General features: G+C 41.4%; 3 protein-coding genes across 6 annotated transcripts in view; 2 read left to right on the top strand and 1 right to left on the bottom strand.

The window, feature by feature from the left end:
* Mitofilin (inner membrane mitochondrial protein mitofilin) overlaps positions 1 to 16,774 on the bottom strand; it is a 32,871-nt gene extending 16,097 nt beyond the window's left edge. For 2 of the 4 annotated variants that reach the window (XM_071770656.1, XM_071770655.1), the window contains exons 1-10: positions 16,642 to 16,774; positions 16,162 to 16,244; positions 15,682 to 15,750; positions 15,305 to 15,517; positions 15,182 to 15,225; positions 14,856 to 14,963; positions 14,570 to 14,777; positions 14,078 to 14,489; positions 13,786 to 13,920; positions 7,245 to 7,473 (exon numbers count right to left, since the gene is read on the bottom strand). In XM_071770656.1, the coding sequence (XP_071626757.1) occupies positions 7,245 to 7,473; positions 13,786 to 13,920; positions 14,078 to 14,489; positions 14,570 to 14,777; positions 14,856 to 14,963; positions 15,182 to 15,225; positions 15,305 to 15,517; positions 15,682 to 15,750; positions 16,162 to 16,244; positions 16,642 to 16,686 (1,546 nt within the window). In that variant the 5' untranslated portion in view covers positions 16,687 to 16,774. Of the gene's footprint in view, positions 1 to 7,244; positions 7,474 to 13,785; positions 13,921 to 14,077; positions 14,490 to 14,569; positions 14,778 to 14,855; positions 14,964 to 15,181; positions 15,226 to 15,304; positions 15,518 to 15,681; positions 15,751 to 16,161; positions 16,245 to 16,310; positions 16,546 to 16,641 lie in introns of those variants that run through there. The other 2 variants (XM_071770657.1, XM_071770658.1) reach the window with 2 other exon arrangements.
* Positions 16,714 to 18,426, top strand: Mrpl35 (mitochondrial ribosomal protein L35). The gene is made up of 4 exons (XM_071770665.1): positions 16,714 to 16,861; positions 17,565 to 17,727; positions 17,847 to 17,990; positions 18,096 to 18,426. Exons 1-4 carry the CDS (start codon positions 16,831 to 16,833, stop codon positions 18,325 to 18,327), a joined length of 570 nt encoding a protein of 189 aa, XP_071626766.1. The 5' UTR covers positions 16,714 to 16,830; the 3' UTR covers positions 18,328 to 18,426.
* A 2,083-nt stretch (positions 18,427 to 20,509) lies between these two features.
* Positions 20,510 to 22,828, top strand: LOC139808551 (F-box only protein 22-like). Its single transcript, XM_071770659.1, has 5 exons — positions 20,510 to 20,786; positions 21,073 to 21,239; positions 21,470 to 21,806; positions 21,939 to 22,342; positions 22,422 to 22,828. Exons 1-5 carry the CDS (start codon positions 20,602 to 20,604, stop codon positions 22,511 to 22,513), a joined length of 1,185 nt encoding a protein of 394 aa, XP_071626760.1. The 5' UTR covers positions 20,510 to 20,601; the 3' UTR covers positions 22,514 to 22,828.
* The last annotated feature ends 357 nt before the right edge of the window (positions 22,829 to 23,185 follow it).

Raw genomic sequence — 23,185 nt, 5'->3', positions numbered from 1 at the left:
CTTGTCTTGTTTCCTTAATCGAAATTCTAATCAAAATTAATCAATATCGTTAATATTTCTCGATTATATCCTTTATTTCGGTGCAGTTTCCCCTTTTGCGAAATTCTAAGGGTACAACTTTGTAATACCGATCCTCCGAAAAACACTCACATATGAGAAACGTCATTCCGAACACTCGCGCCCGTCAAAAGAACGAAACAAGCTCTGCCGATAGAGAACGATCAATTTGGCACTGCAGTACTGCAGATGGTTTTTGATTTCGTTTCGTCGACCGGCTGCCCGTCGACTGGCTAAATTATTTAAGCGTCCGTAAAAATTCCGGTGGACGAAAAAGCAATGACAGCTCATCACGCGAATTTCCATTTCACAATTCCGATTTTAAACGGTAATTATCTTTACCCGGCGTTAAATTAGGATTAAATCTTGTCGCGTGATTAACATTTGGATTTAAAAATCGATATACTATCACATATATCTATCTGGAATATAATAGTATTATAATACGTTACGTATTGTACTTACAAAACGATGATAAATTCTTAATAAAAGAACTATTTACGAAATACAGTTTCCGTGAGCACCGCATAATTAACTTTCAATTAATGGATGAAAATAATGCATAATTATTTCCGACTATCCCCCCTCCCCCGAGTTTACTGAATATAGATGGAATTCTCTATTTTTAATTTCGCCATAAATTACCCGTTGTCGTCTTCTCAGCTTTTTACTGGTCCGCCACAAGGGTAACTATATCAATTAGGACAATCGAGAAAACTTTTAATTGCCGTGATGCTAGCGCAGTAGAAGCGTTCATCCTTTTTGTATCGACGTTCTACAAAATTCGCGAAGCGAGTTTAAGCAACTCGGCGACTCGATAAAGCGCGACAGTCAATACAAGCGTCCACCTAATCGTTACCTACCCCAAGACTTTTCTCATTTACAGCGTTGTTTTTTCCATCGCGGGAAAAGAAATGTCGGTATCGCTAGTCCGGTGACGCGCGCCACCGGTCGACGTTATTTGTGGTCGTTACCGAGAAACTCCACCAGGACTTTATTTCTACTGTCGTGCAGTTTCCTGGCACGAGCCGGCACCAGTGGAGCACCGCGCGGTTCGTTGAAATACGAGCCGACAGCCCTGGTACTCGAGTGCCCGGCTGGGAGAGAACGCCGCTGGCTTTTCTTTTTGCCCTTGTCTTCTGACGCTGAAACCACACGGCGCGAGAGAGAAATAAGGGAGGAGCGCTTCTCTCTCAGGGGAAAGTTGCCCGTTGCATTTCGAACGGCGACGTAAGAACACGGTTAAGCCGCATTCCGACGGGCACGGTATCTCGACAGTAATGCGCAGAAAAAGCACAGGGTTGGAAGCCAGGAAAAGCGAGGATCCCGCGATCATTGTGCACCGAAAGATCACGTCGAGGAAACGAGCGCCTTTCAGATCTACCCTTTTGGTATTTGCAAATTTCATCGTGGTGCTGACGCAGGAAGGAAATTCGCAGCAAAATATATTCGGTGCAGTTTGTCGGAAGTATTAAAGTCGACCCTTGGAAGATATAGAACGTTTAATTTGTGTAAAACATTTTCAAGGGATTCTTCTATTTAATTAATTTTTTAAACGCTTTTTTTTCGACGAAATTGATATCAGCTTAACATGCTACGTACATGTTGCAGCGTCGTAAATTGGATGATTCGAAACGATGATGATTACTTTGCGATTTGACGAGCGACTCTTTATCAATGCCTGGCGGTAATATTTCTTCTCGACCGCGGGCAATTTTTCTTCAATATTACCCATATTAGTTCTTCGAGCCTCGCGTAAACGAGTGCCTTTCTTCTCGCGAAGTGTTTCCGCGCGAGGGTTGTAGACGTTGCAGCCATGAACGAAGGGCAAGAAGAAAGGGTCGACGTGGGAACCCACCAGCTCGACGATCTATTTTCTTATTTTTTTCCCATTTCCTCCCTTCCCTCGTTCCCTCCCGATTTCGCTCAACTATTTTCGTCGGGGCGAAAATCGCGCGGGATAAAGCATGCGACGTCGTATATACAAAAGAGAACGCATTTTAAACGCGAATTTAATTAAAACGCGCGCGGACGCGATCAGTATGTATCTCGATCAAATACATATTTACGACCGGCTTCAACTTTATAAGAGGAAAATCAATATTTATAGCAAAATATAAAAAAATAAAGGCCAAAGAGGCAAATTTATCTATTATTTACCGGTTTACCTTTGAAGGAATATTTGTGAAATATTTGATGTCATTAGTTTTGATATTAGGTATATAAGGTATATATAAAGACTCACGAAATTATGTATCGGCGGTTTTTGGGTCACACATCCACATACTTTTTTCTTCTAAACATATATAGTATATATACACGTTCGTTCCCATCAGTATTCCACTTTCATATCTACCCTGCGTCGTGTCCCAAACTTTTACGCGTTTCCACGTTTATGCGTCCCGCTCCCGCAGCTGTCACGCTATTAATTTTGAGACGTTCGACACCGAGGAGCACGTACTGTCTGATTTACGAGGGAATTGCAACTCTCGTCGCGCCATTCACGCGCGACCGAGAAAATATTAAATCGTAAATGCTCGTGCGCTTGTGATTAAACGTTCGATTCTACGTCCGCAACCCCCGCCGGTATAAAAAAAAGTCGACTCTCGCGGATATTGGATACCTTTTTGCAGATTCGCGAGCCACGTTTCTCCGCGAAGCCCGATATATGGACACAATATTCACGATTCGATATTCTTAAATTCACATTTATGAACAACATGAATCTGTTACAAGCGCGAAGAAAAGTTATATCCGAAATACCATACATGCGAAAAGAGTTAATTCCCCGCGCAAACAATCGCGAGTGATTCAGCAATAAAAGCATGGCACCGTAAATTCCGACGGAATACGATTCTCATAGTCAATTAAGAGATTTATTATCCTCCCTTTAAATTTTTCCGCGCAAACGATATAATGAGCGACTCTTGAATCAATTGATTTAAATGAGAAAAGTCGATGCTTCTTTTGTTCTCCCGTCTATCTCCTCAGCAGCACGAAAATAATTTATTCATCAGGGGAAAATAAATACGTGCTATTACATAATATTCAATGTTATAATAGCAGTCGATGTTCTTTTTCAAGACAGTATTTTAATTCCTGCAACGCCGGTTCAATCTAATGCGAGGGATATCGTAACAGAAAAAGGACACGAAGAAAGAGATTCCATCGCGTGAATTGTAAATCTTGTCGTAATGCAGCTTGCGTAATCGTGTTAAGTGTATACCTCGAATTTGAAAATGTCCTCGCGCTCTGGATCGTAAAGGACGAATCCGTCGTCGTCGTTGTTATTCGCGAGATTTCGCCGAGGAGTTGTCTTCAGGACGGATGAGAGGCGGATCGGGATGGTAACCGTCACACGCAGGCTTCTTCTCCCGTAGCCGGCGACGCGGATGAATTTAACGCGACGTAATTGCGGCGGAAATATTCGACGATAGCGGTGATCTATCCCGTATTTTGCGGGGGTGGAAACTTGCCAAGGTAGGAAGAACATAAACCGCATCGACGTCGGGATAACGTCGGTATCTCTATCTCCCTGAAGGATTCGCGTCCGATGCGAGCGAGCGGCGGTGTCTCGCGCACGCGTCGAGTAGCTCGACGTAGCATTAGTTAAGTATGAATATGCACCGCGTATCGCGGCACTCGCTTCGCGAGTCCTATTTTGTCACGACGACAAACGAGATTAGACGCTGCACTCTCACATTCGCGAGATCCTCCTGCATCTTATCCGAAAAAGAAATTCTGAAAATTAGGCACTTCTCGCAACTTCTCCCTTCGGGCGAGAGCAATTCGCGCTTCATTCTCCCTCCGCGCTCGTTACCGTAAATTACGACGTTATTATCTTCTTCATTGCCGAGCTCGTCACGAGCGCGAAAGACAATAAACGCCCACGGAGGTGCGAGATGCAGCCGTGTTTTTCGATACGCGAACAGCCGACCGCGCGGCTGTAGCGCTTTTTCTCCTCGCCACCCGGCATTCGACGTGGTAGCCGTGTACTGACCCTTAATAGCGCCCGCGAGAGACGTATGGCAGAAGTTATAATTGGGACACACGCCATACGTCGCATATGTTAGTCGGTTTGTCGAGCTGATAAAACCGCGACCTACGATCTCCCTCGCTTTCTACTCTCATCCATCAGCTTTATTGCCCTTCCAGCTACCCTGCGTGACTGTCTTTCTCCCGTATTTAAATTCTACGATAAAAAAGCACAGCTATATTAAATTTGCACTTTTATTATATAATTATTTAAGTTATTTAATTACTCGCGATAATTTTACGTCCGGAGGACCAGGCTGCTTAAAAAAATATACGCTCATCTCGCTAATTTCTCGTTATTTTACATATGTAAAAAACTTTTGACCTTTGCATAAATAAATAATCATAAAATAGGTGATCAAGATTTGCCGCAGCCGGAAACGTAGACACGGGACAAAATCCAGATCTATGCAAATAAGTTATCTATTATATAAGCTACCATTTTACTTATGATGAAATTGTTATTTCTCAAACTTCCTGCAGAACGAAAATCGTCACTTTATGAAGCTACGGAATCTCTTTTTCCGCCTCTTTTACGTCTCGGCGAGATACCGAACATTGCCCATTGCAACATTGCCCACGTTGAAATCTAGAAGTTTACACCTCGACGCCTCCTCATCTCTTTTCATGCCATCTTTTTATTGTTAATTTCTATTCATGAAATACGTTTCTGTGCCACCGCCATTGCGGGAGCGATCAGTGAAAGAGGAAAAAGAGAAAAGCTGTGTCTTTTTTTCTCTCTCGTCGTCCTTGCCACGTTTTTTTCTCTCGAGATCCTTACGAAAGACCAATAATGTCTTTATTTTCATCGCGCCCTCGCAATGCGGATTTATAAATCACGGGACCTCGCGCTTTTTTTCCCTCGAGATTCTCGTCTTTACCTTACGACCTTTCGAGGGACTTGCATTTTATTAACTTTTGGTAGCTCCTGTTCTCGCGCGGCCCGCCTCCGAGTAGTCTCCGGTAGCAAAGCGCGTCGGTAAAACGACGTAATTCACCAAATTAAACGCAGAACTCCACGCCGGATAATGGATATTATGCAGCGGTGAGCACCGTATTCCACGCGTTTCTTTCTCCGCCCTTCTCCCTCCCGGAAACCTCCACCTACACTTCCGTCCGCTTGTTGGGCAAAGTTAATTAACGAGCGAAAAGCGTCTCCGCGAGAACAGCCGTGCTCTCTCTCCCTCTCTCTCTCTTTCGCCAGCCAGAAATATCCCGGTCGGTCAAATTCGGTGACACTACTTCGAGAGACAATTCGCAATTAGGACAATAATTATAAGCATCGGTAGACCACCGGGAAATTAGGACGTTTTAATCGAGAAACTCGATGAGAAACGGTCCAATGAAAATATCACAATAGTTTGCGGGGAAGCTACCGTTATTTTCGCATTGGAGAGTAAACTGTTTGTCGGAAACCGCAATGAATTCCAACGAAATTCGTTCCGCGCGGAACGAATGCGATGCTCGCCGTTTGTCGAATACGAGAAATAAATGCTATTAAAAAAAATCCTTCCTCATTTAAAAGCCCCGCTCTCTCGTTCTCTCTTTGTGTCGCGACAATTAATGTACGTAACGCGCGGGATAAAATAAATATCGCCCACTTTATGGGCGAGAAATGTGCGGGATTAAATACGGACTCTTTATGAATAATCGATAATAATGTTCAGATAGTAAACACGTAGGTTTTCTTGGGGAGAAGGGATCATTGAAAACGGACAAAAAAAGTACATCTCCACGAGTGGCAACGATTTTCAATAATGTAACGCAAGCGAGTCGTATCGAGGGCGCGAGCGCGACGTATCGATAACGTGTTGCGTTCGTAATCCATTCAGTGACCGGAAAATGACTCGAATGGAAACTAATTAAAGATAGTTATCGGCCGGCGCGTTGCGCGATGAGTGCATGTCGTGTATACGAGATTTGTTAATCGAGAATTAATCTCAACTGGTCGGACACAGGAGAGTACGGGCAGCGACGATAAGGGGGACCGTTGGAGGTGCCATCGCTGTGTTAAACTCGAACAGGGTTAATCCGGATTAAACTCCGGTAGCCCCTCTGCTACCAGTAAAACTAGAAAGGGCGAATACATCCTGCGATATCTTCGGCCAGGCGCGTCTCAGAGTGTTGTGCGCCTTGTACGCGGATTACAAAGTTTGCCGCGAAATAATAAAACTCCGTCCATTCGCCGAAAACTTCGTCCGGCAAACGTTCGACATTCGGTAAACATCACCGGCATAACTTTCAACGGCGCCTTTACAAGTAATTTTCAGAAAACTTCCAACAGTATTTTAGAAGAAATGCAGATCTCCTCTTTCAAATCTTTTTCGCTGGAATTTTTAAGTTTTTATATATTCTTATTATACTTTTCTTCTTGTCAGACGTGGTATCATCGATTTTGAGACCACCCTATTAAGTATTACCCTTCATTCGCGAACAATTACAGGATCGTATCTTTCCCCCCTTTGTAAACATCCGTGGCTAAGTTACATGTCCGGTTCGGTGAAAGACAGGGAATTGCAAGTCGCAAACAATACTGATCGCGCAAACGCTACACATTCGATGGTGAAACTCGACCCGACTCAGTCCAACTCGAGACCATGAGAGGTCCATTACCGTCGAAAGGACAAAGAGATTGGGAAAAGACAAACAGTGGAGGAGAACAAGCGTCTCAAAATGTCCGCCGACACTCTCGACGCAGACGCGAGCGCGCGAAGTCTTTTATAGAGACCAGGCCCGTGTTTTTTGCCCGTGTAATTAAACGCCCGGACACGGTAACGCACAATGGTGAAGACGAAAAAGGCGAAAACATCTCCCCGAAAGATGATTTGTCCCCTGAACGACACAATAGACATTAAACATTATTACTTACTAAACAGATGGATACGTACTAAACGTCGGCTGCGATAATTTTTACGAGACTTATCGAGGTATAGTTTATACGCAAAACTATTGGCGAGATTGATCTTACTAAATTAAATTATACTTTGAATCATTTCGCACAATTTTAAATCGGTATTGAATTTTTTTACGCGTTATAAGTCGATATAAGTCGCGATCACGCGATTGCACTTTCTTCGCACAAGAGAAAACGTTGAGGAAACGATTTCTTCCTGGTTCGAAGCAAGAAGATGTATACAGGGATACGTACTCACCTTTGAGAGCCGCTGTAACAGCACGTGACCTTCCAACTACCTCTGCGAGCTGTGTCTTGTGCTTTATGGCGCTGGTGTCGGCTTGTTCGCTAAGCGCGCGTTGCAGCATCCTCTGCGTTTCCTGCTCTTTGACCGAAAGTGCCTCTCGAAGATGATCGGCGTGTATCTCCGACTGCAATTTCAGCTGCCGCCGCATCTCGTCGTCGAGCTTCTTCTGCTCCGTCAGCAGCTGAAACACGAAGACGGATACTCGTGAATACAGTATAATGGACAATATGCATACTTTATTCGTTCGTTTTATAATCTCTACCATATTGGATAAATAATTAAAGAAAGAAGTATTTTATGTTGCAAAAATAAAATAATATACCTATAAAAAATTTTTTATAAGAAATGTTACGTGTTATTTTTTTTATATTCTTTTGCCTTCCCTAATATTAATGTTGGTTATATTTTAATATAAACTCTTTACATTCTATTAAATATAAGTGCATCGCGGAATCGTAACGTCACGTTCCTCAGCCCTTTCCAATCTCCTATCCACGCGAGATAAGAGAAAATGAACGTCACGTGAGAGATAAGCCAAAGTTTCAGGAAACTAGATAAGACGTTGCATGCCGGTGCCTTAAAGTCTAGAACAAACAGTGTCTCTCGACAGCTCGGCGATATTGTTGCAAGGTACAGAGAGACGAGAACAACACGGTGAAAAAAAAATAATTTGCGCCACTTAACGCCTTTTATTTGGAAATGGACTGAAGGTGTACAAAATACGTAAAATACGCTAAGAAAGAAAATTCTAATCGGAAGGGATAGAATTTAGCGAAAACTTGCTTCGTTATTTTTCCTTCGTAACCATTGAGAATGTCTTTTTTGTATTTAAAAAAAAAAAAAAAAAAATCAGAATCCCTGAGAAGCTTGTGTCTCCTGCAATCACCACCCTCGGCGCGATAATGCCGTTCAAGATACAAGCCTCAAGGCATTAGCCTAATGAGACTTTGATGAATTATTCGCACTTAAGGCATCAGCCGGACCGTCCTCATTGGGCAGCGACCCAAGCTTCGAAAGTCTGATACATCCTCTATCTCCTGTCTGCCGACGTCGTTTCGCCTCACTTGGTTCACCCTTTTACTCCCTGGCCAACGTTGTGTTTCGTATACAACGTCTACGGACCCGTGTTTCTGGGACGGTCCGCGGACATGCACCGGCATCCGCCACCATCTGGCATCTCTATGTACCGAGAACCCGTGTCAATAATTAACGCCCGGCTGACCCGACAACTTTGCCGACCCGTTTGAGGGAGTTTCAAGGGTGCGAGAGGGATTTCTATCGATACCATAGAACGCGAGCCTTCTCGATCGTTATTCACCCGCATCTTAGGTTTCGCGACCTACGAGGATAAATCGATGAAGTTCTAGAGATAGTCAATGTCGGTAATGTACGAATAACTGCAGTTGTCTTTGCGCAAAAAGCGCAAAATGCGGTGAAATCGAGGACAAATGGAAATGAGCCGCAATCTTATAAGGCTGGCTATTTTTCACGTTGCTGTCGTCGATGCTGCAACGATCTAAATGCTAAAAGAAGTTACACTCGTTCCTTGACAACAAATCTTAAATTTTATAAAAGTAGGAAATTATACAATCTTTTTTTATTACTATTTCCTAATTATAGAATATCCCTTAACTATAAATTTATTTTTTCACGTAAATTATCTGAAATTAATCGACATAAAATTGACATTTTATAGATAATAAAAATTTTTTTTCAACGAGGCTTTTCCATTCGGCTGAGCTAAGCTGGCTCCAGCGCAACGCTCTATAATCCGTTTCGGCAAATCTAAAACACTTCACTAACACCGGTCGCATGCCGCAATTGCGCCAAGCCGGATTAATTAAATACGGTAGAGGAAAAACACGAGCCGTTTATATTCACGCGAAGTCACGCGAAAATTGTTCCGCTTGCAAAATACTGCGACAGATGTTTCTGCTCCGTCTATCGTCGATTATGGGATTACAGTATTTACTTTGTCGCAATTATCGTTCTACTAATTATTCTGACATTTTTCTCTGTTCAGATTAAGAATCGGAAAGAACGGAAAGATTGTTATAGGTGTTGTTATTAATACATGTACTACTTAATCGAGTGTCCCGTCAAGGGAAAATGATAACAATATTCGCACATTTCTCTTGTGATTTAAATTGCAAAGAGGTTTTCATTACGGTTGGACAATGCAGTTATATATCTCGTACCCCTCTGTGTATTACGTTTATCTTTCTCTTTTTTTCCCCCCTCGTTCTCGAATGCTGACGATAACGAATTCCGCTCGGTTCTCGCGTTTATCTCTCACGAAGACGGATTCGAGCGAACGAAATCGCGGCGGTTTTTCCTGGGCGCGTAACTAATTTAATGACGACGATTTGTACGGCAATCTACCTGGGGATCGGGCGACGGATGCGACGGGCGAGATCCTCCCCGAAAGAAAGGAAAACGGATTTGGGGCTATTAACTCGCGCGAGTCGCGCCTCGCCGACTTTGCCGACCGATCGAAAGTTTGCGGATGGAAAAAACTCTTTCTAGATATCGCGGACAGAGAGCCTCGCAATTCGCGCCCGCGTGCGATGGCGTCCCACTTGATGATTGGAAAAAAAAACCAGCAACGCTCCTTTTTTCCCTTATTTAATATGAAATCGAGATTGATTTCCTCTTCTTCGTTCTTAAGAGTAAAACGACCGTAATAAAGAATTTTCAAGAGTTACGCGTATCGTAAATCAATGTAACTCTGGTGAAGCAAAAGAATTTTATTTGTCTATAAAAATCCTCTAAACCGGAGAATAGTTCATCCTCATCACATATCTTCCATATCTTTGTTTTGCGTTGATGGCAAGTAATACATACGAGAAAAGGCTCGCGCGAAATGTATTTATTATCTCACGCGTATTCCCCAGTTACGAAATACATTAGACTTTACGACAATGATTCTGTCAGCCTTTCCGACTCCAATGAAAATATTCTTCCTGTTTTGCAACGTGAGTTAGTCTCCCCATTCGACTTCAAATAAAATGTCAAATGTCAACCAACAATTTTAAAAGTGAAATAGTTTCCCAATCGATAGTTTCCTGTCGGAAATGAAAGGCTTTTCGTTAAACTTCTGAGCTGCAATTAAACGAAGAAAGAATAATCTTATTGTTCATATTCAATCGAACTTTACTTCTTCTTCATTTCAATTCGTGATTTGATAACCATGATTTTACGCTGAATTGAAAATTTCCAACAGATGAATCCTTACGGCAACATCTTCCTTAAGTAAAAATTCTCGAAGAATTCGTCATTGACGTAAAGAATGAACGTCTCTAGACACTATACATATTATTCAATTGAAGACTCAATGAAAATTCAGAATACCGATAACGTCGTCTTTAAATTATTCCAGAATCTTGGTCTGCAGAATAAGACAGGTATCTGAGATTCATGGGAAAAGACGCGAGCGAAAAAGCAGGAAATTGATCTCCGGATCGGGAAGAAAAACATTCAGGGAAGATGCCGTGATCGTACGGCACGTACGACCGCAATGGCGTTAATGTGGGAATTTTTCGACTTACAAAGACAGGAAAGAACGCTTAAACGCTCGCTCTTTCGCGCGGTTGGTTAGTCGTCCTATACACGTCTAGCAATATTTTTCCTACCGGCGAGCGCTTCCGTCGTAAAAGCGGATATACGATCGGCGCCACGTCGCGCACGTGCGCTAAAGATCGTTTCCGAAGAACGAGTGCATCACTTTGCGCCCGAAAAGTGCGGCTAAACGACTTACCCGCAGATATAAACGTGTGCATGCACATTAAAGACAGAAAGAGAATATTCGAATTAAAATGAAAGGAACTAATTAACATTGCTAAAACAGACTTCTCTGTAGTTTAAATTAATATATATATTTTTTTTTCTAGAAATTAAAATATAAGCTCAATGCGGAAAAGAGCGTGGGATTTTCACGGACTGTCGCTTATTATTGTGGAATTTATTAGCTTCTGTAAGAATTTCTATTAAATATCGTAAATTTTAATTTGTTCGCGCAAAAGCGCTAAAATTATCGGTGATACTTTGACGAGTATCGCGCGGCGATGCGCTTCGAAAACTGTACGGAAAATGGTTCGAACGAGTTTCACTGCTCGCATTTTGTTTCCAGACGATGGTAAGCTTCGCCCGTGCGCGAGACAAAACAAATCGTGACAAAAAGTTTCATCGATAATTCACGTCCGTCGCGGTAAATAACTTTTAGGTGTACCGCCATCAAGATATTCCGTGACCGGGCCTTGGACTGAAATCCCAAACCGTGAAAGCAGATAAGGAACTATGAATTTTTCAAGCTCTCCCTACGATCTTGGGACGTATCCCTACGGCTTCACGGAAAACTTTACTTATTTGTTGTGAGTATAAACAAAAATAAAACATTTGATAAACGGTGGTCGTTTCGGCTGATTTATATTTTACATTCATGTACGATATGTATATATAAACACGTGCATCGGATATATACATGAAAAAAAAAAAAAAAAACTAATTCCTCTAACTCGTTCAAAAAAATTTGACCCATGGCTTTTCCGATGACCGTTTCGTTTGGCCAATTTGTAGCGTGACTTTACCTCTGCTTTCGCAACGTTGCAACGCATTAGGACAAAAACATTCGGAGTCGCTCGCGTTGACGAAGACGACGACGAGTTGTTTTTCCGAGGCGAAACTACGTGTTAATTAAATGACGCGAGAGAAGATCCTTCTTTGCGCGACGAGCAGCAACGCAAACGCACCGTAAAGTTCGCGACGACGACGATAACATGACACACTTTCGTCGCATTTGCCCCGACAGCTCGCATCAACTGTCGCGGGACGAACGATCGTTTGTTAGCGGCAACTTATGCAATGATTACCGTTTAATTAATTCCGCTGTCTTTCTCATATATATGTAATTTATTGGATGACGCAGGGATATCGGTCAGCGATACGCCCGGCCCGTCCGTGACGCATTAACGGTAAAATATTCGACCGGACGTTAACGAGCAGTACCGGAAGCTCGTAGACAAATAGCAATTAGAGGACACCGCTGTTCCCGTTCAAAACGAGAACAAAAGGTCGTGCGAGTCCGCCGCGCCGATCGATTCGACAAGATTTATATTCGGCGGTGCGGCTCCGGGAGACAGAGACCGGGGATATAAAAGAAGAGAGTCCCCGGAAAAGAGCTGTCGGACAACTATGAGGACAGTGAGTCACAATGGTTCCTCAGCAGATACCTCTCCGGTAGCATACGTATGGCTATGGCACACAAACGTCGTATATACTCCAAGGGAATAATATCGCCCGTTGCTGTCGAAATATTGGCGCCCGGCCAAATGAAAATAAATAAAAGAACCAAGGAGGACTGGCGTTGCTGCGAGCAATCCTCTGACGCGACACGCTCGGACATATCGCGTATGTGGCGTTACACATCGATGCCTGCACCGATTTAAATTCGTCATATTCGAACAAAATACCGATGCACCTGTGCCCCGATCTGAATACAACCGCGTGGAAAGCGATCCGGTCTCGATTTGACTCACAAAGTTGGCACGTTCTTACTAAACGCGGGAGGAAAGACATTTGATAAAGAATTATTAAAGCCGAAAAAAAACGCATCACTGGTAGAATCTTCTAAAATGTAACTTTACGAAACAACGTTCGGATATTACCTTATGCGCGAAGCCATTCAACTTGAGAAATCTTGAAAAGTAGTAAAACGTGATGTTAAGCGGCTATGATTCAAGTGACCCGTTGTTACTTTCTTATTCCGTTATTTTCCGACACTCTTTAATGAAGGCCCGCTTTATCACCGCTCTATCTCTCTATTCGTTCGTCTTACAAGCATTATTAAGCACCATCATTTCCACCGCTCGGTTTTTAACTACCTCCCTCCATCTTCCCCCATCATTTTTTCCTTTCACCGTGAAAAACATTTCCTTAGAAATCTCAGAAATTTTTCGCGTTTCACACGATTGTTATCGCGGAACGATTTAATGAGAAAATCATTTTATAACCATCCCTCTTTAATTCGCGCGGCTATATCCGCAACAGAGCTAGATTTTATACGTGAACGCGTGGCTGTACAAAGTCTCTGAACGCTACGGCAACATTAATAACGGCGCTAAAGCTCGCATTTATCTGTATTTGTACACTAAGAGAACAGGGATGGCGCGTGTAAAAGCATGCAACATCGGCCGGTGCGCTATTCGCACGCCAAACAAGGCGCTTTGAAGCCATCTGAATCATACTTGAATATATTCTCTTGTCACATATGTATGCACACCATAGAATTATAGAATTAGTTTCTCCACAGCAGAATGTACGAACGAAGAGGCATAAGCTCGACAGCATACAACGAGATAACACGTCACGTTACGTTCGCAAATGACGATTAATAAATTTAAAATTCTATTATTCTCAGAATTAATTTTTCTGTAAATAAAGGTCTGTGCTCGCGATCCATGTTTTAAATTGAAAATATAATGAAAATACTTCCTACCTTTTTCGCGTGATTATCTTCAAGCTCAAGCCTTTCTTGGTTAACCGCGAGGCTTATTAGCGCGTCCAGCTTTTCTTGAGTTGCATCTTCACCCGTCGTTCTCAATGCCGCTTTCACTTTAGCTTCATTGACTGTCTGTAATTGAACAATTTTTCTCTGAAGATAGTGACGATATTATCGACGCAATATTATTTTATGCGAAAATCACGTTGTTTTAGCACGAAAGCGTTACAGAAATATAAATTTCGAGGCTACGAGGTTGACGTTAAAATAAATAATGCTAACAACTCACTCTTAATTTCTCCAGCTCCTTTTGCAAATTGTTGACTTTGTGATACATATGCAGAACGAATAAATCGAAGGCTTCTTCGCTCACAGACAACTTCTTATCATGAATATTTATATTGGGAAACAGTATTTGCAATTCTTCGTTAAAGTTCTCTCGCGCTGTCTGAACCTGCTTCCAGTAACGCTCCGCAACGCTACCACTCTGTAGCTCCTCGGTATATTTTTTCTTGGCTTCATCCACGTCGTCCATAATTTTTCTAATATTCCGCCTTGCGGCCGTTTTAATGTGAGCGGCCGCTTCAAGCACAGGTTCATCAATTAGATTGTACATGCGTTTAAGAGAATCTAACGCATCTTTTGCGTGCTCCTCTGCCTGCTGTATGGTCTGTTTTCTCTTTTCCGTCGCATCCTTTAACCTGCGAACGTGACAAATCTGATTACATAATCGATATACAAGTGAAGTGTGAAATGATTACGTAAGCATAACGACAATCACCTTTGCCAAACGACTCCGCTTATCGTAGTGCCAGCACTTTCAACTACTTTGACAACATCCTGATTGTATTCCTGAAGCGCGCACACTGCCTTGTGGTAGGCCGCAATAGCTTTAGCGGCAGCTTCGCCACAGTATGTTTCTAACTCGACAAGATTTTGCGGCATCAATTCATCGCGTATAGTTTTAGGTGGCAACTTTGGCTTTTCAACTATAAAAATATGAACTATTTAATTATCTTCCACATAGATTTCGTGTAAAATGATTCCAAGAAATAATGTAAACGTACCAACATCTACTTTTTCACCCTTGTCTTTACTAACACGAATTTCGGTATGACTCTTGTTAATAGGCGCTTCTTTCTGCTCGACCAATGGTTTAAAAGCTGGCTTGGGCGCTACAGTACACACATGCAATTGTTAAATGTTAGTGGGAGCATTACTAATTAAGTATGTAATATGTAATCTATGTAATTCTAAAAAGTGTCGAAGAAAGGAACAAGATCACAAAGGAAAAGGTATGAGAAAGAAGGCATGAGTAAGGAATTAAGGAATTAGGCATGGAGGGACTCACGTATATATTCTACAACTTTTGCGCACTGTATTCTTGTCTGACCTGGTTCTGGTATTGATGCCTCCTTGATGAACAGGCCTAATATCCTGTAGAAAAAAAAACATTCATATTTCAGTGACATCAATAATTAACTATTAATTTTATACATAATTCTTATTTTCTTACGTCTGCTTCAACGTTTCGAAGAACGTAAGCACAAAGTCAAAGTAGCTGGAGTCTTCTTGAAAGATAATTCGGATAGCTTTGTCTGTGCCAGGAATCCATCCTTCGATAGTAGCTCGAAACTCTGGATCTCGTTTCGCATACGTTAGTATTCCTAAGGTACCTATCGTTACAGCTCCTAGAGTTAACAGCGCCCCCGATCCCCGACTTTTCTCGCTGTTATAAAAAACGCAAGCAATTAAAATAAATCTATATAAAACAATTGACTTTCTTTTTCCTTCTCTCGTGATACAATACAGCGTGTACAAAATCACAAAAAAAATTAAGAGCATGCATTAATAAACAACGTGCCAAATATTCTTAAGATTCATGTTCTGTACCTTTTTGACGGTGCGGTCGAATACTTAAGTCCAGTAAACCTGGAGATAAGTCTGACATCCCTGCATAGCCTGAAAAAAAAAATACAAGACTATATTTCTTTACGCATACAGATACAAGACGCACATAATATCAAAAGATTAAGTAAAGTTATATTACTTGTCGAACGCTTAACAACTCTCATGATCAATGATTACTCAACAGAATTCAGATACAGTAGTGGTAAAATCATGAATGTAGCAGATGTCATTCATAAAATTACTCATTCTTATTTTAGGACTTAGGAAAACACATGATCGGACATAACCTCACCGCGTTACGATTTCACCGCACGAAATCACACATGAACAGTTTGAAAACACAATGTCAACCGTGTTCCGGAATTGACGAGGCGCGAGGACGATCTCCGCAGGATAACGACAAGCGTCTGACAAGCAATAAGACCTGTCGAGACCCGGATGGATTTTGGCCGAAGGACTCACCTTCCATCTGGCTCGTACTTGATGCGCGCCCGCGACTCGTAGTACCTGGCAGTCAGATGTAGTCTGGAGCCGTGTTTTTTTACCTGAAAGGATTAAACCACGTTGAGATCAGAACTTCTGGAGTTATGTAAGCCCTCTTGAAAACATGCCATCTTTGTCACGCGCGCGCGGGCCGGGAAACGTCGCCCGCGACGGACGGACGTTCACGTCGGAGACCCCGCGGGATCCTCCGTCACCGTCATCACGGCATTCACGGCTCGTCCGACCCCACGACGCTCGTCGTTGATCGCCGGTGACGCGCCGACGGCGCGTGGAGTCGGTCGGCGCGGTATCGTCGCGCGACACTGTCGCGAGGACACGACGTCACGGTACGCGATCATGTCATCGCGCGGTCGCTCCACGCGGTATTTCGACGCGAGCGATCTTTCCCGGACGATCGCACGGCGCCCACCCGCGAACTTCTCGCACGCGGCTACGTACCCGATTCAGACCGTTGCACGGAAATTTTAATCCAATTCGGAACATCCTTCGAGCGGCCGGTCGGGCAGCCAGCGGGACTGCGGGAAAAGGGGAACGAAAAACGAAACTGCGGCACGGAAGGGGGAGGAAAACAGCTGGCTGGGCGACACACGACACACCGGAATCGGGTGGAACTGCGCGAAAAGAAGAATGCTACGTGCCGTGAGCGCGGCGCTGCGAGGTGGGTGTACGCGTGCCCCACGGCCGATCCCACGATCGGCGACCGCGTTGCGAGGTCCCGTCACGCGTCAGCTCCGCGTCGCACCATGATACACCAGGCCGATCTCGCGTCACGTCGCGTCGCGAACGACGGAGTGCCGCGCGACGTCGGGAGGTTAGGTTCGCTGTTCCGCGAGCGCCATGACACGCCGCTGGCGGAGGGAACGCCACGGAATTAGAACGTGGGCGAGCGCGCGCGCGCGCTTGAACGTGCACTTGGAGTTCTCCGTCTCGTGAAATTTTCTCGATTGTGAATTTTCTATCCGCGAGATCATGTTCGGTTCATTTTTTCCTAATTAAATCCGGTGTAGATGAGACTCCTGAATACTCTGTATGTTTTAATTCGAAGAAATCGAGTGTAAAGAGCAATCCCTAAAGTCCAACGTTCTACGCGGTTGTACGTGCTCGAGATACTCACATAAATAAATAATACGTGATCGCATATATTTCGGATGTAAAACATTCTTCCCCGAGTTTGTAATTTTTAAAGACCCACAAAATCGGCACACAGTTCACTAAGTTTGGAAAAAGTATATAAAATACCAGTCCGGACCGTAAATGTTTAGGTGTTTCTCTGTAATTGATTACATAACGACTCAGTTTTACTTATTACTTGTTTGTTATTTTTTATCTGGCAAGTATACGTACTGTACGTGTTCTTTCAGGAGTTGCAGCGAGAGCGACGAGCAGTAAAAGTGTAGTAAATTGCGTTGCTTCAAGATGCAATCCCGTTTTGAAGTCTGTACAGCATAGAGAGTTCGGAGCGCTATCAATCGCTGTTCAGAAATGGGCAGCTGTCGGACCTGTGCAACATAAAACATTACTAAAGTAATTAAAGTAGAATATTGCAGAAGTAATTTTGTAGAACATATTGATTTCTATGTGAGTGAGATAAATAATAAGATGCAAATTGTTGTGTAAAAGTAATGTAAATGTTATTCTTTCAGCCATGCAGCGACGGAAAATCGTCTGGCTTTGCCAGCCGAACCTGTTACTAACGTGCCAGTGAGAACGTTAATCAAGTTCTCTCTAACGTCGGGAAAGCGGAAGACTGTGAAGACGGTTATAGACCGTTTCTACCGTTTGCACTGGTAATATCTGGATACATCAAGGATACATCAAGCGCATTATAATAATCTTGAAAGATCTTGTATCGTAGAAGCCAAGATTCTCGAGCGACAAACGAAATGTTGCAGGGGTATCTGGATCAGAACGAGGTCGGGTCGACATAACAAGTTGTGGACGAAGACGACCGCCAGGAAGAAGAGACTGCGCCGACACGTGTTCTGCAATGCCACGCAGTCGACGCTACTGGACAAGATGACGTCCAAGTATTGGCGCAGACGGCATTATTACATCGACGATCCGTACGAGCCGTATCACGACCGCGAAGAGTTTATGATCACTCGGAAAAACCCATTACCTTAATTCTTACCTAATTATTAATTGCTAGACTAAGCTTTCAAGTTACAATTGTTAAATTGTAAGCTTTTTGATTTAAGGGGTATTAAAGATGATGCTGTTAAAGTGGACCGTGTTCTCTCTCACTAAAGTATTAATTACTTACTACTCAATCAAATGCTTTATAATCTCTGTACATATAGATACACATTTCAGATTTATTATCGAGGCTTCTCTAAACAGTCAAATAAAAATTAGTATTTATTAGTGTATGTCGATAATATTATATAGTATTATTAGTATTATCCTAAATAACAGAGTGATGTCAATGATGTATAAATAACGTCTTAATGTCAACAATACGTTATCAAGACGTGTTTGGACGTCATCCTGCTACTTGGGTATATATAAACAACAAAACATTAATTACCATCGAACATATAAAACATCTCTTCACGCAAATTTCCTTCTCCCCCATGCATTGCAGTAAGAATGCTGATAATTGACAAAATTTGTGTGCCTAACAATACGTGCGATTCACGTTTCCTGTCGCAGGTGTTATTTATTGGCATGATCGATATATCGCTTCAAGATAAGATAATATTGTGCAATATCTTATCGTACATCTCGCGAGTATCTCATTAAATTCAACAATTTCCTCGTAGTTTCCTCTTTTCTCCCTTTTCCGCGTCGACCTGTCCAAAGTCACATCGATCAACCTTTTCGCCTTTTTATCAAGGGGTCACGTGGTCGTACCCCCTACGTGCCGCACGACACTCGAAAGAGCGTGGCCGTGGCCTCTTGGTGATCTCAGTTCATCTCAGTTGCGTCTCGTCTCTCACGACGAGAAGACGAAGAATATTTCTATGAAACGCATAGTTATATATGTCAACATTTGGTAATTTCCAATTAAATTGCAGGAAGGAAGACTCGATTATCCAACCTGTCGAGTTGAATCGCCTGGAACAGGATGCGAAAGGTTCCCAGATAGTATTAGCATATGTGTCAATGTCAATATCGTACATTCAGCCGGGTATTATAACGATGCCAAACATAGTTTAACTTTTTGTTCGAGTACACTTAATTGGTTGGAATTATTTTGGAGCAAGCGAGGTGTCTATTACTACGTTTACGCGAGCGTTACTTCTGTAGTAACTTACGATAATTCCTTCGCGTAAACGGATTTTTTTTTCGCTTAAACGGAATTTTGTAACTTACGATAATTTACTCCGCGTAAACGAGTGAATTATCGTAAGTTACTACAGAAGTAACGCTCGCGTAAACGTAAAATATATGTCAAAGATTATCCTGTAAAATCCGAATTTTTTTTGCTATCTTAATAAACTTTTATATACTTATAAAAGATGTGTGTAATGCTTCTTCAATTTTAAGGAGTTACTTTTGACAGGCTTAAAACTAGGTGAACCCCATCCCCTAAAATTTGTTTTTTACCTTCTGAAATACCCTGTAGTAAACCCTCGGGAAAAGTTAGAGGCAAAATCCGGCCCTTTCAAAAACAAAACAATGCCGACCCTTTCCTTAGCAGCGTATACCTGCGCGCCAGTTTCTAGTTTCTACTCGACAATTCGACCGCATTCTAGTGCCTGGCTATAACTTCGTTATTTTTGTTAATTTTTCAATGAAAATTTGAGAGAATACTCTTCAAATATCCACCATCAAAAATAAAAAAGAAATTGAAACGTCGATTTTTCTGACCTTACTAACGGTATGTAATCTCTTGATAAAAAACGAAAGAATTGATCAAAATAAACACTGCCTACATGTATAGGGATGACAAAACAGTGTTATCATATACCTACATGTGTATCACATTACATGTATATGCATGTATGACGCTATTTATATTCATTTCCTAGAAGAAAAGAGATAAAATCTAGATGATAAAATTTGAGTATGTGTTTGATATATGTCGAACATTTATGACATGTCACTTCAATTGCTTTGAGATAGTCTCGATTTTTTTCAATAATCATAAACAGTCACAATAATTGTTGGTTAATCGCTGCGCTGTGTTTACAATGGGCGCGTTCAGCAGACACAACTGTTGGGTCTCGTCTTATCAACAATCTGCGTTGATTGGTTGGTTCTAAAAGTAAGAGCCAATCACGTTCGATTGCTACTGAGCGGTTTGTTCTGCTGAACGCGCCCAATGTGCGTTGGCCGCGTTGGCGTTGCACTTTCGCCACTTTCGTTCGGCTCAGTTCGGCTGTTCGGTGATGTATCGTGTTATGATACGTATTGTGATATTTTACAAGTAGGTTCACCGATTGAAAAGAAGCGATGGAAGGCACGGCGCGAAAGAAAACTCGGAAGGAAAAACCTGGTGTGTCCAAAGACGATGGCGCAACACAAAGCTATGATAGAAATACATTGGATTCGAATATCTATCTAACCTACGACATTCTGAGAATTATCTTTCAATATTTAAAGGCCAAGGACTTAGGAAGTGCCGCGATGGTTTGCAGGTACAACGTGCCTAATATTAATGATCCGCGCTCGATTTAATCTTAAACATTTATTTAATACGAGCAGAATAGTATCGTTTCTATATCATGTGTATGTGAATGGACATGAACAAGATTTGACTTACAATTGATCTCTTTGTGGCGTTTTATGTTGTTGTCTTTAAAAGTTTAATAATAGAACTATTAATGGTAACATTTAACATCATTCCATCTGCTGTATTACGAAAAGTACATGACATTGTAAGCTGAACGAAGCATAAATTTGAGGATCAATTATTCTTTTCAGATCCTGGTCAGAAGCTGCAAATAATGAGAAATGTACAAGAGGTCCTTGTTGTTTCATACAGTATGACAACACACTGCACAGTTATTTTAATAAACTTTATAATATAAGAATTAAACCATCGACAGGATTCTTTTTTATTCCTGATGAAGCGTCACGTGATACAGGAGGTATATATTTTTTTTTTTTTACTGTATTTTCTTTAGTAAGTACAGATACAAATTTTGGAGTTTTATAAAAGTAAATTAATTTATTGACGTAAAAAAGTAGGTAATGTACAAAAGTATGAAATAAATATGAATGTATTAATACTATTTTGATACTAATTCTTTTATTTATATTCCCATTTAAGTCAGAATAATATGGAATCGTTGAAATCAATCTTTTATTTCTTTTTAAGTTTTTTATAGAGAGGATTGGCTACCTGATCATTGCGAGGTTATAATGTTATATAGTGAAGGTATTATTATGGATAATGACGAAATGGAGCGTATGAATCTATTTCCAAGTATGGTGTGTGCATTTTTACCACAAATCCCGAACGTGAGAATAAAATCGTTTGAAGTGGGGAATTGTGGTATACAAAAACCAGCTAATTTATATCAAGAGATAATAAGTACAATTGATGAACATGAAACATCTATTTCAAATCACGAGACATCTACATGTTTTATGTTATTCTGTAATTACAATGGTCACAAAATAGCAAAACATTGGGCCTCAGCCGTGCAAAAAAGGTAAAATTTATATTTAATCCAAGCAATAATACATATTCAAATTTACTGTTCAGTAATCAAGTATGTCCAACTGTTGTACAATAATTGCTAATATTTGATAACACATGTTTATTTTTCTTCACATATGTCCAGGAAAGAAGATAAAATTGTTTCTGTATGGGGTGGTGTGGTGCAAGATATTTACATGCGACATACATGTAAAACGAAAAAGAAATTGTTGCATAAAATAGATGCATATTGTGTTGCTGTCCTGATTACTGGTCCTATACAGACGTGGTCCACGATTTTGGACATGAAATGCAACACAAAGGAGCAAGCTGAAGCAAAATTAAAGTTATTTAGGGATGAAGTGAAGTTAAAGAAACATTCCATAGGATTTATGTTTGCGTGCAAAGCTCGCGGAACTACAATGTACCATGAACCTAATGTGGAATCAACGATATTCAAAAGATTATTCCCCAAGGTACCCTTAGCAGGTTGCTTTGGCTATGGCGAATTTGGAAAAAATACTATCGTTGATGAAGTAAACGAAGAAAGTGAGTAATCTTTTTCTTTCCTTCTTAGTGAAAATACCGTCTCCCGATAGGTCGATATATAATTCTTTTTTTGTTATAGAAAATGGCAAAGAGGAACGTAAAAAACGTAAAAAATCTAAATCTTGGTATAATGAATTCTCTACTGTGTTTTTGATAATTACGTATGGTTGACGTTTTGAGAGAAGATATATGTATATGAGTGCTGTGTGCTACGAATATATTTTATCATTCGTGCATTGCTAGTTTTAGGTCTTGTATTCACTCATCTTTTTCTTTGTTAAGACCTGAAAGCAATTGCCTCGACATTCACAGAACAAAAAACATACAGCGAACGTAGCAATAAATCCGGATACACAAATTTTACATTGTACCTTATTCTTAAATGTAATCTGCGAACGCGCGTTTTGTACGAGTCCAAAAGTGATGTTACCGACGAATAAGAAAACAAGTTATAACTTACGACAAATATATTATGTTCGTACTACACATGTGTTTTTCATTTTTTATTCTTCCGCGTTTATTACTTTTCTGAAGCGGTTGTTTTAAATGCGAATTGCATTGACCAATCGTCGATTCAGTGTGATCTGCATTGTAAAATACATCTATCAGAATAAACGCAATGCAAATAATCCATGATACTGAGTTGTTTTACAATTCATGTAAAACAGAGTGACGTCAACAATGATGTATAAATAACGTCTTAATGTCAACAATACGTTATCAAGACGTGTTTGGACGTCATCCTGCTACTTATTGGGTATATATAAACAACAAAACATTAATTACCATCGAACATATAAAACATCTCTTCACGCAAATTTCCTTCTCCCCCATGCATTGCAG

This window comes from Temnothorax longispinosus, chromosome 2 (assembly GCF_030848805.1).
Source record: "Temnothorax longispinosus isolate EJ_2023e chromosome 2, Tlon_JGU_v1, whole genome shotgun sequence".
Lineage (NCBI taxonomy): Eukaryota > Metazoa > Arthropoda > Insecta > Hymenoptera > Formicidae > Temnothorax > Temnothorax longispinosus.
Note: the sequence above shows the minus strand (reverse complement) of the source record. Positions and strands in the feature narration are given on the sequence as shown.

What these genes read in the sequence shown, in the direction of transcription:
- LOC139808551 (XM_071770659.1), top strand. Translation starts at nt 20,602, where the DNA reads ATGGAAGGCACGGCGCGAAAGAAAACTCGGAAGGAAAAACCTGGTGTG. An exon ending in GCCTCAGCCGTGCAAAAAAG is followed by an intron (nt 21,807 to 21,938) that starts GTAAAATTTATA and finishes ACATATGTCCAG; the next exon opens with GAAAGAAGATAAAATTGTTT. An exon ending in TGATGAAGTAAACGAAGAAA is followed by an intron (nt 22,343 to 22,421) that starts GTGAGTAATCTT and finishes TTTTTGTTATAG; the next exon opens with AAAATGGCAAAGAGGAACGT.
- Mrpl35 (XM_071770665.1), top strand. Translation starts at nt 16,831, where the DNA reads ATGCTACGTGCCGTGAGCGCGGCGCTGCGAG. An exon ending in CAACATAAAACATTACTAAA is followed by an intron (nt 17,728 to 17,846) that starts GTAATTAAAGTA and finishes TTATTCTTTCAG; the next exon opens with CCATGCAGCGACGGAAAATC. An exon ending in CGTTTCTACCGTTTGCACTG is followed by an intron (nt 17,991 to 18,095) that starts GTAATATCTGGA and finishes GAAATGTTGCAG; the next exon opens with GGGTATCTGGATCAGAACGA.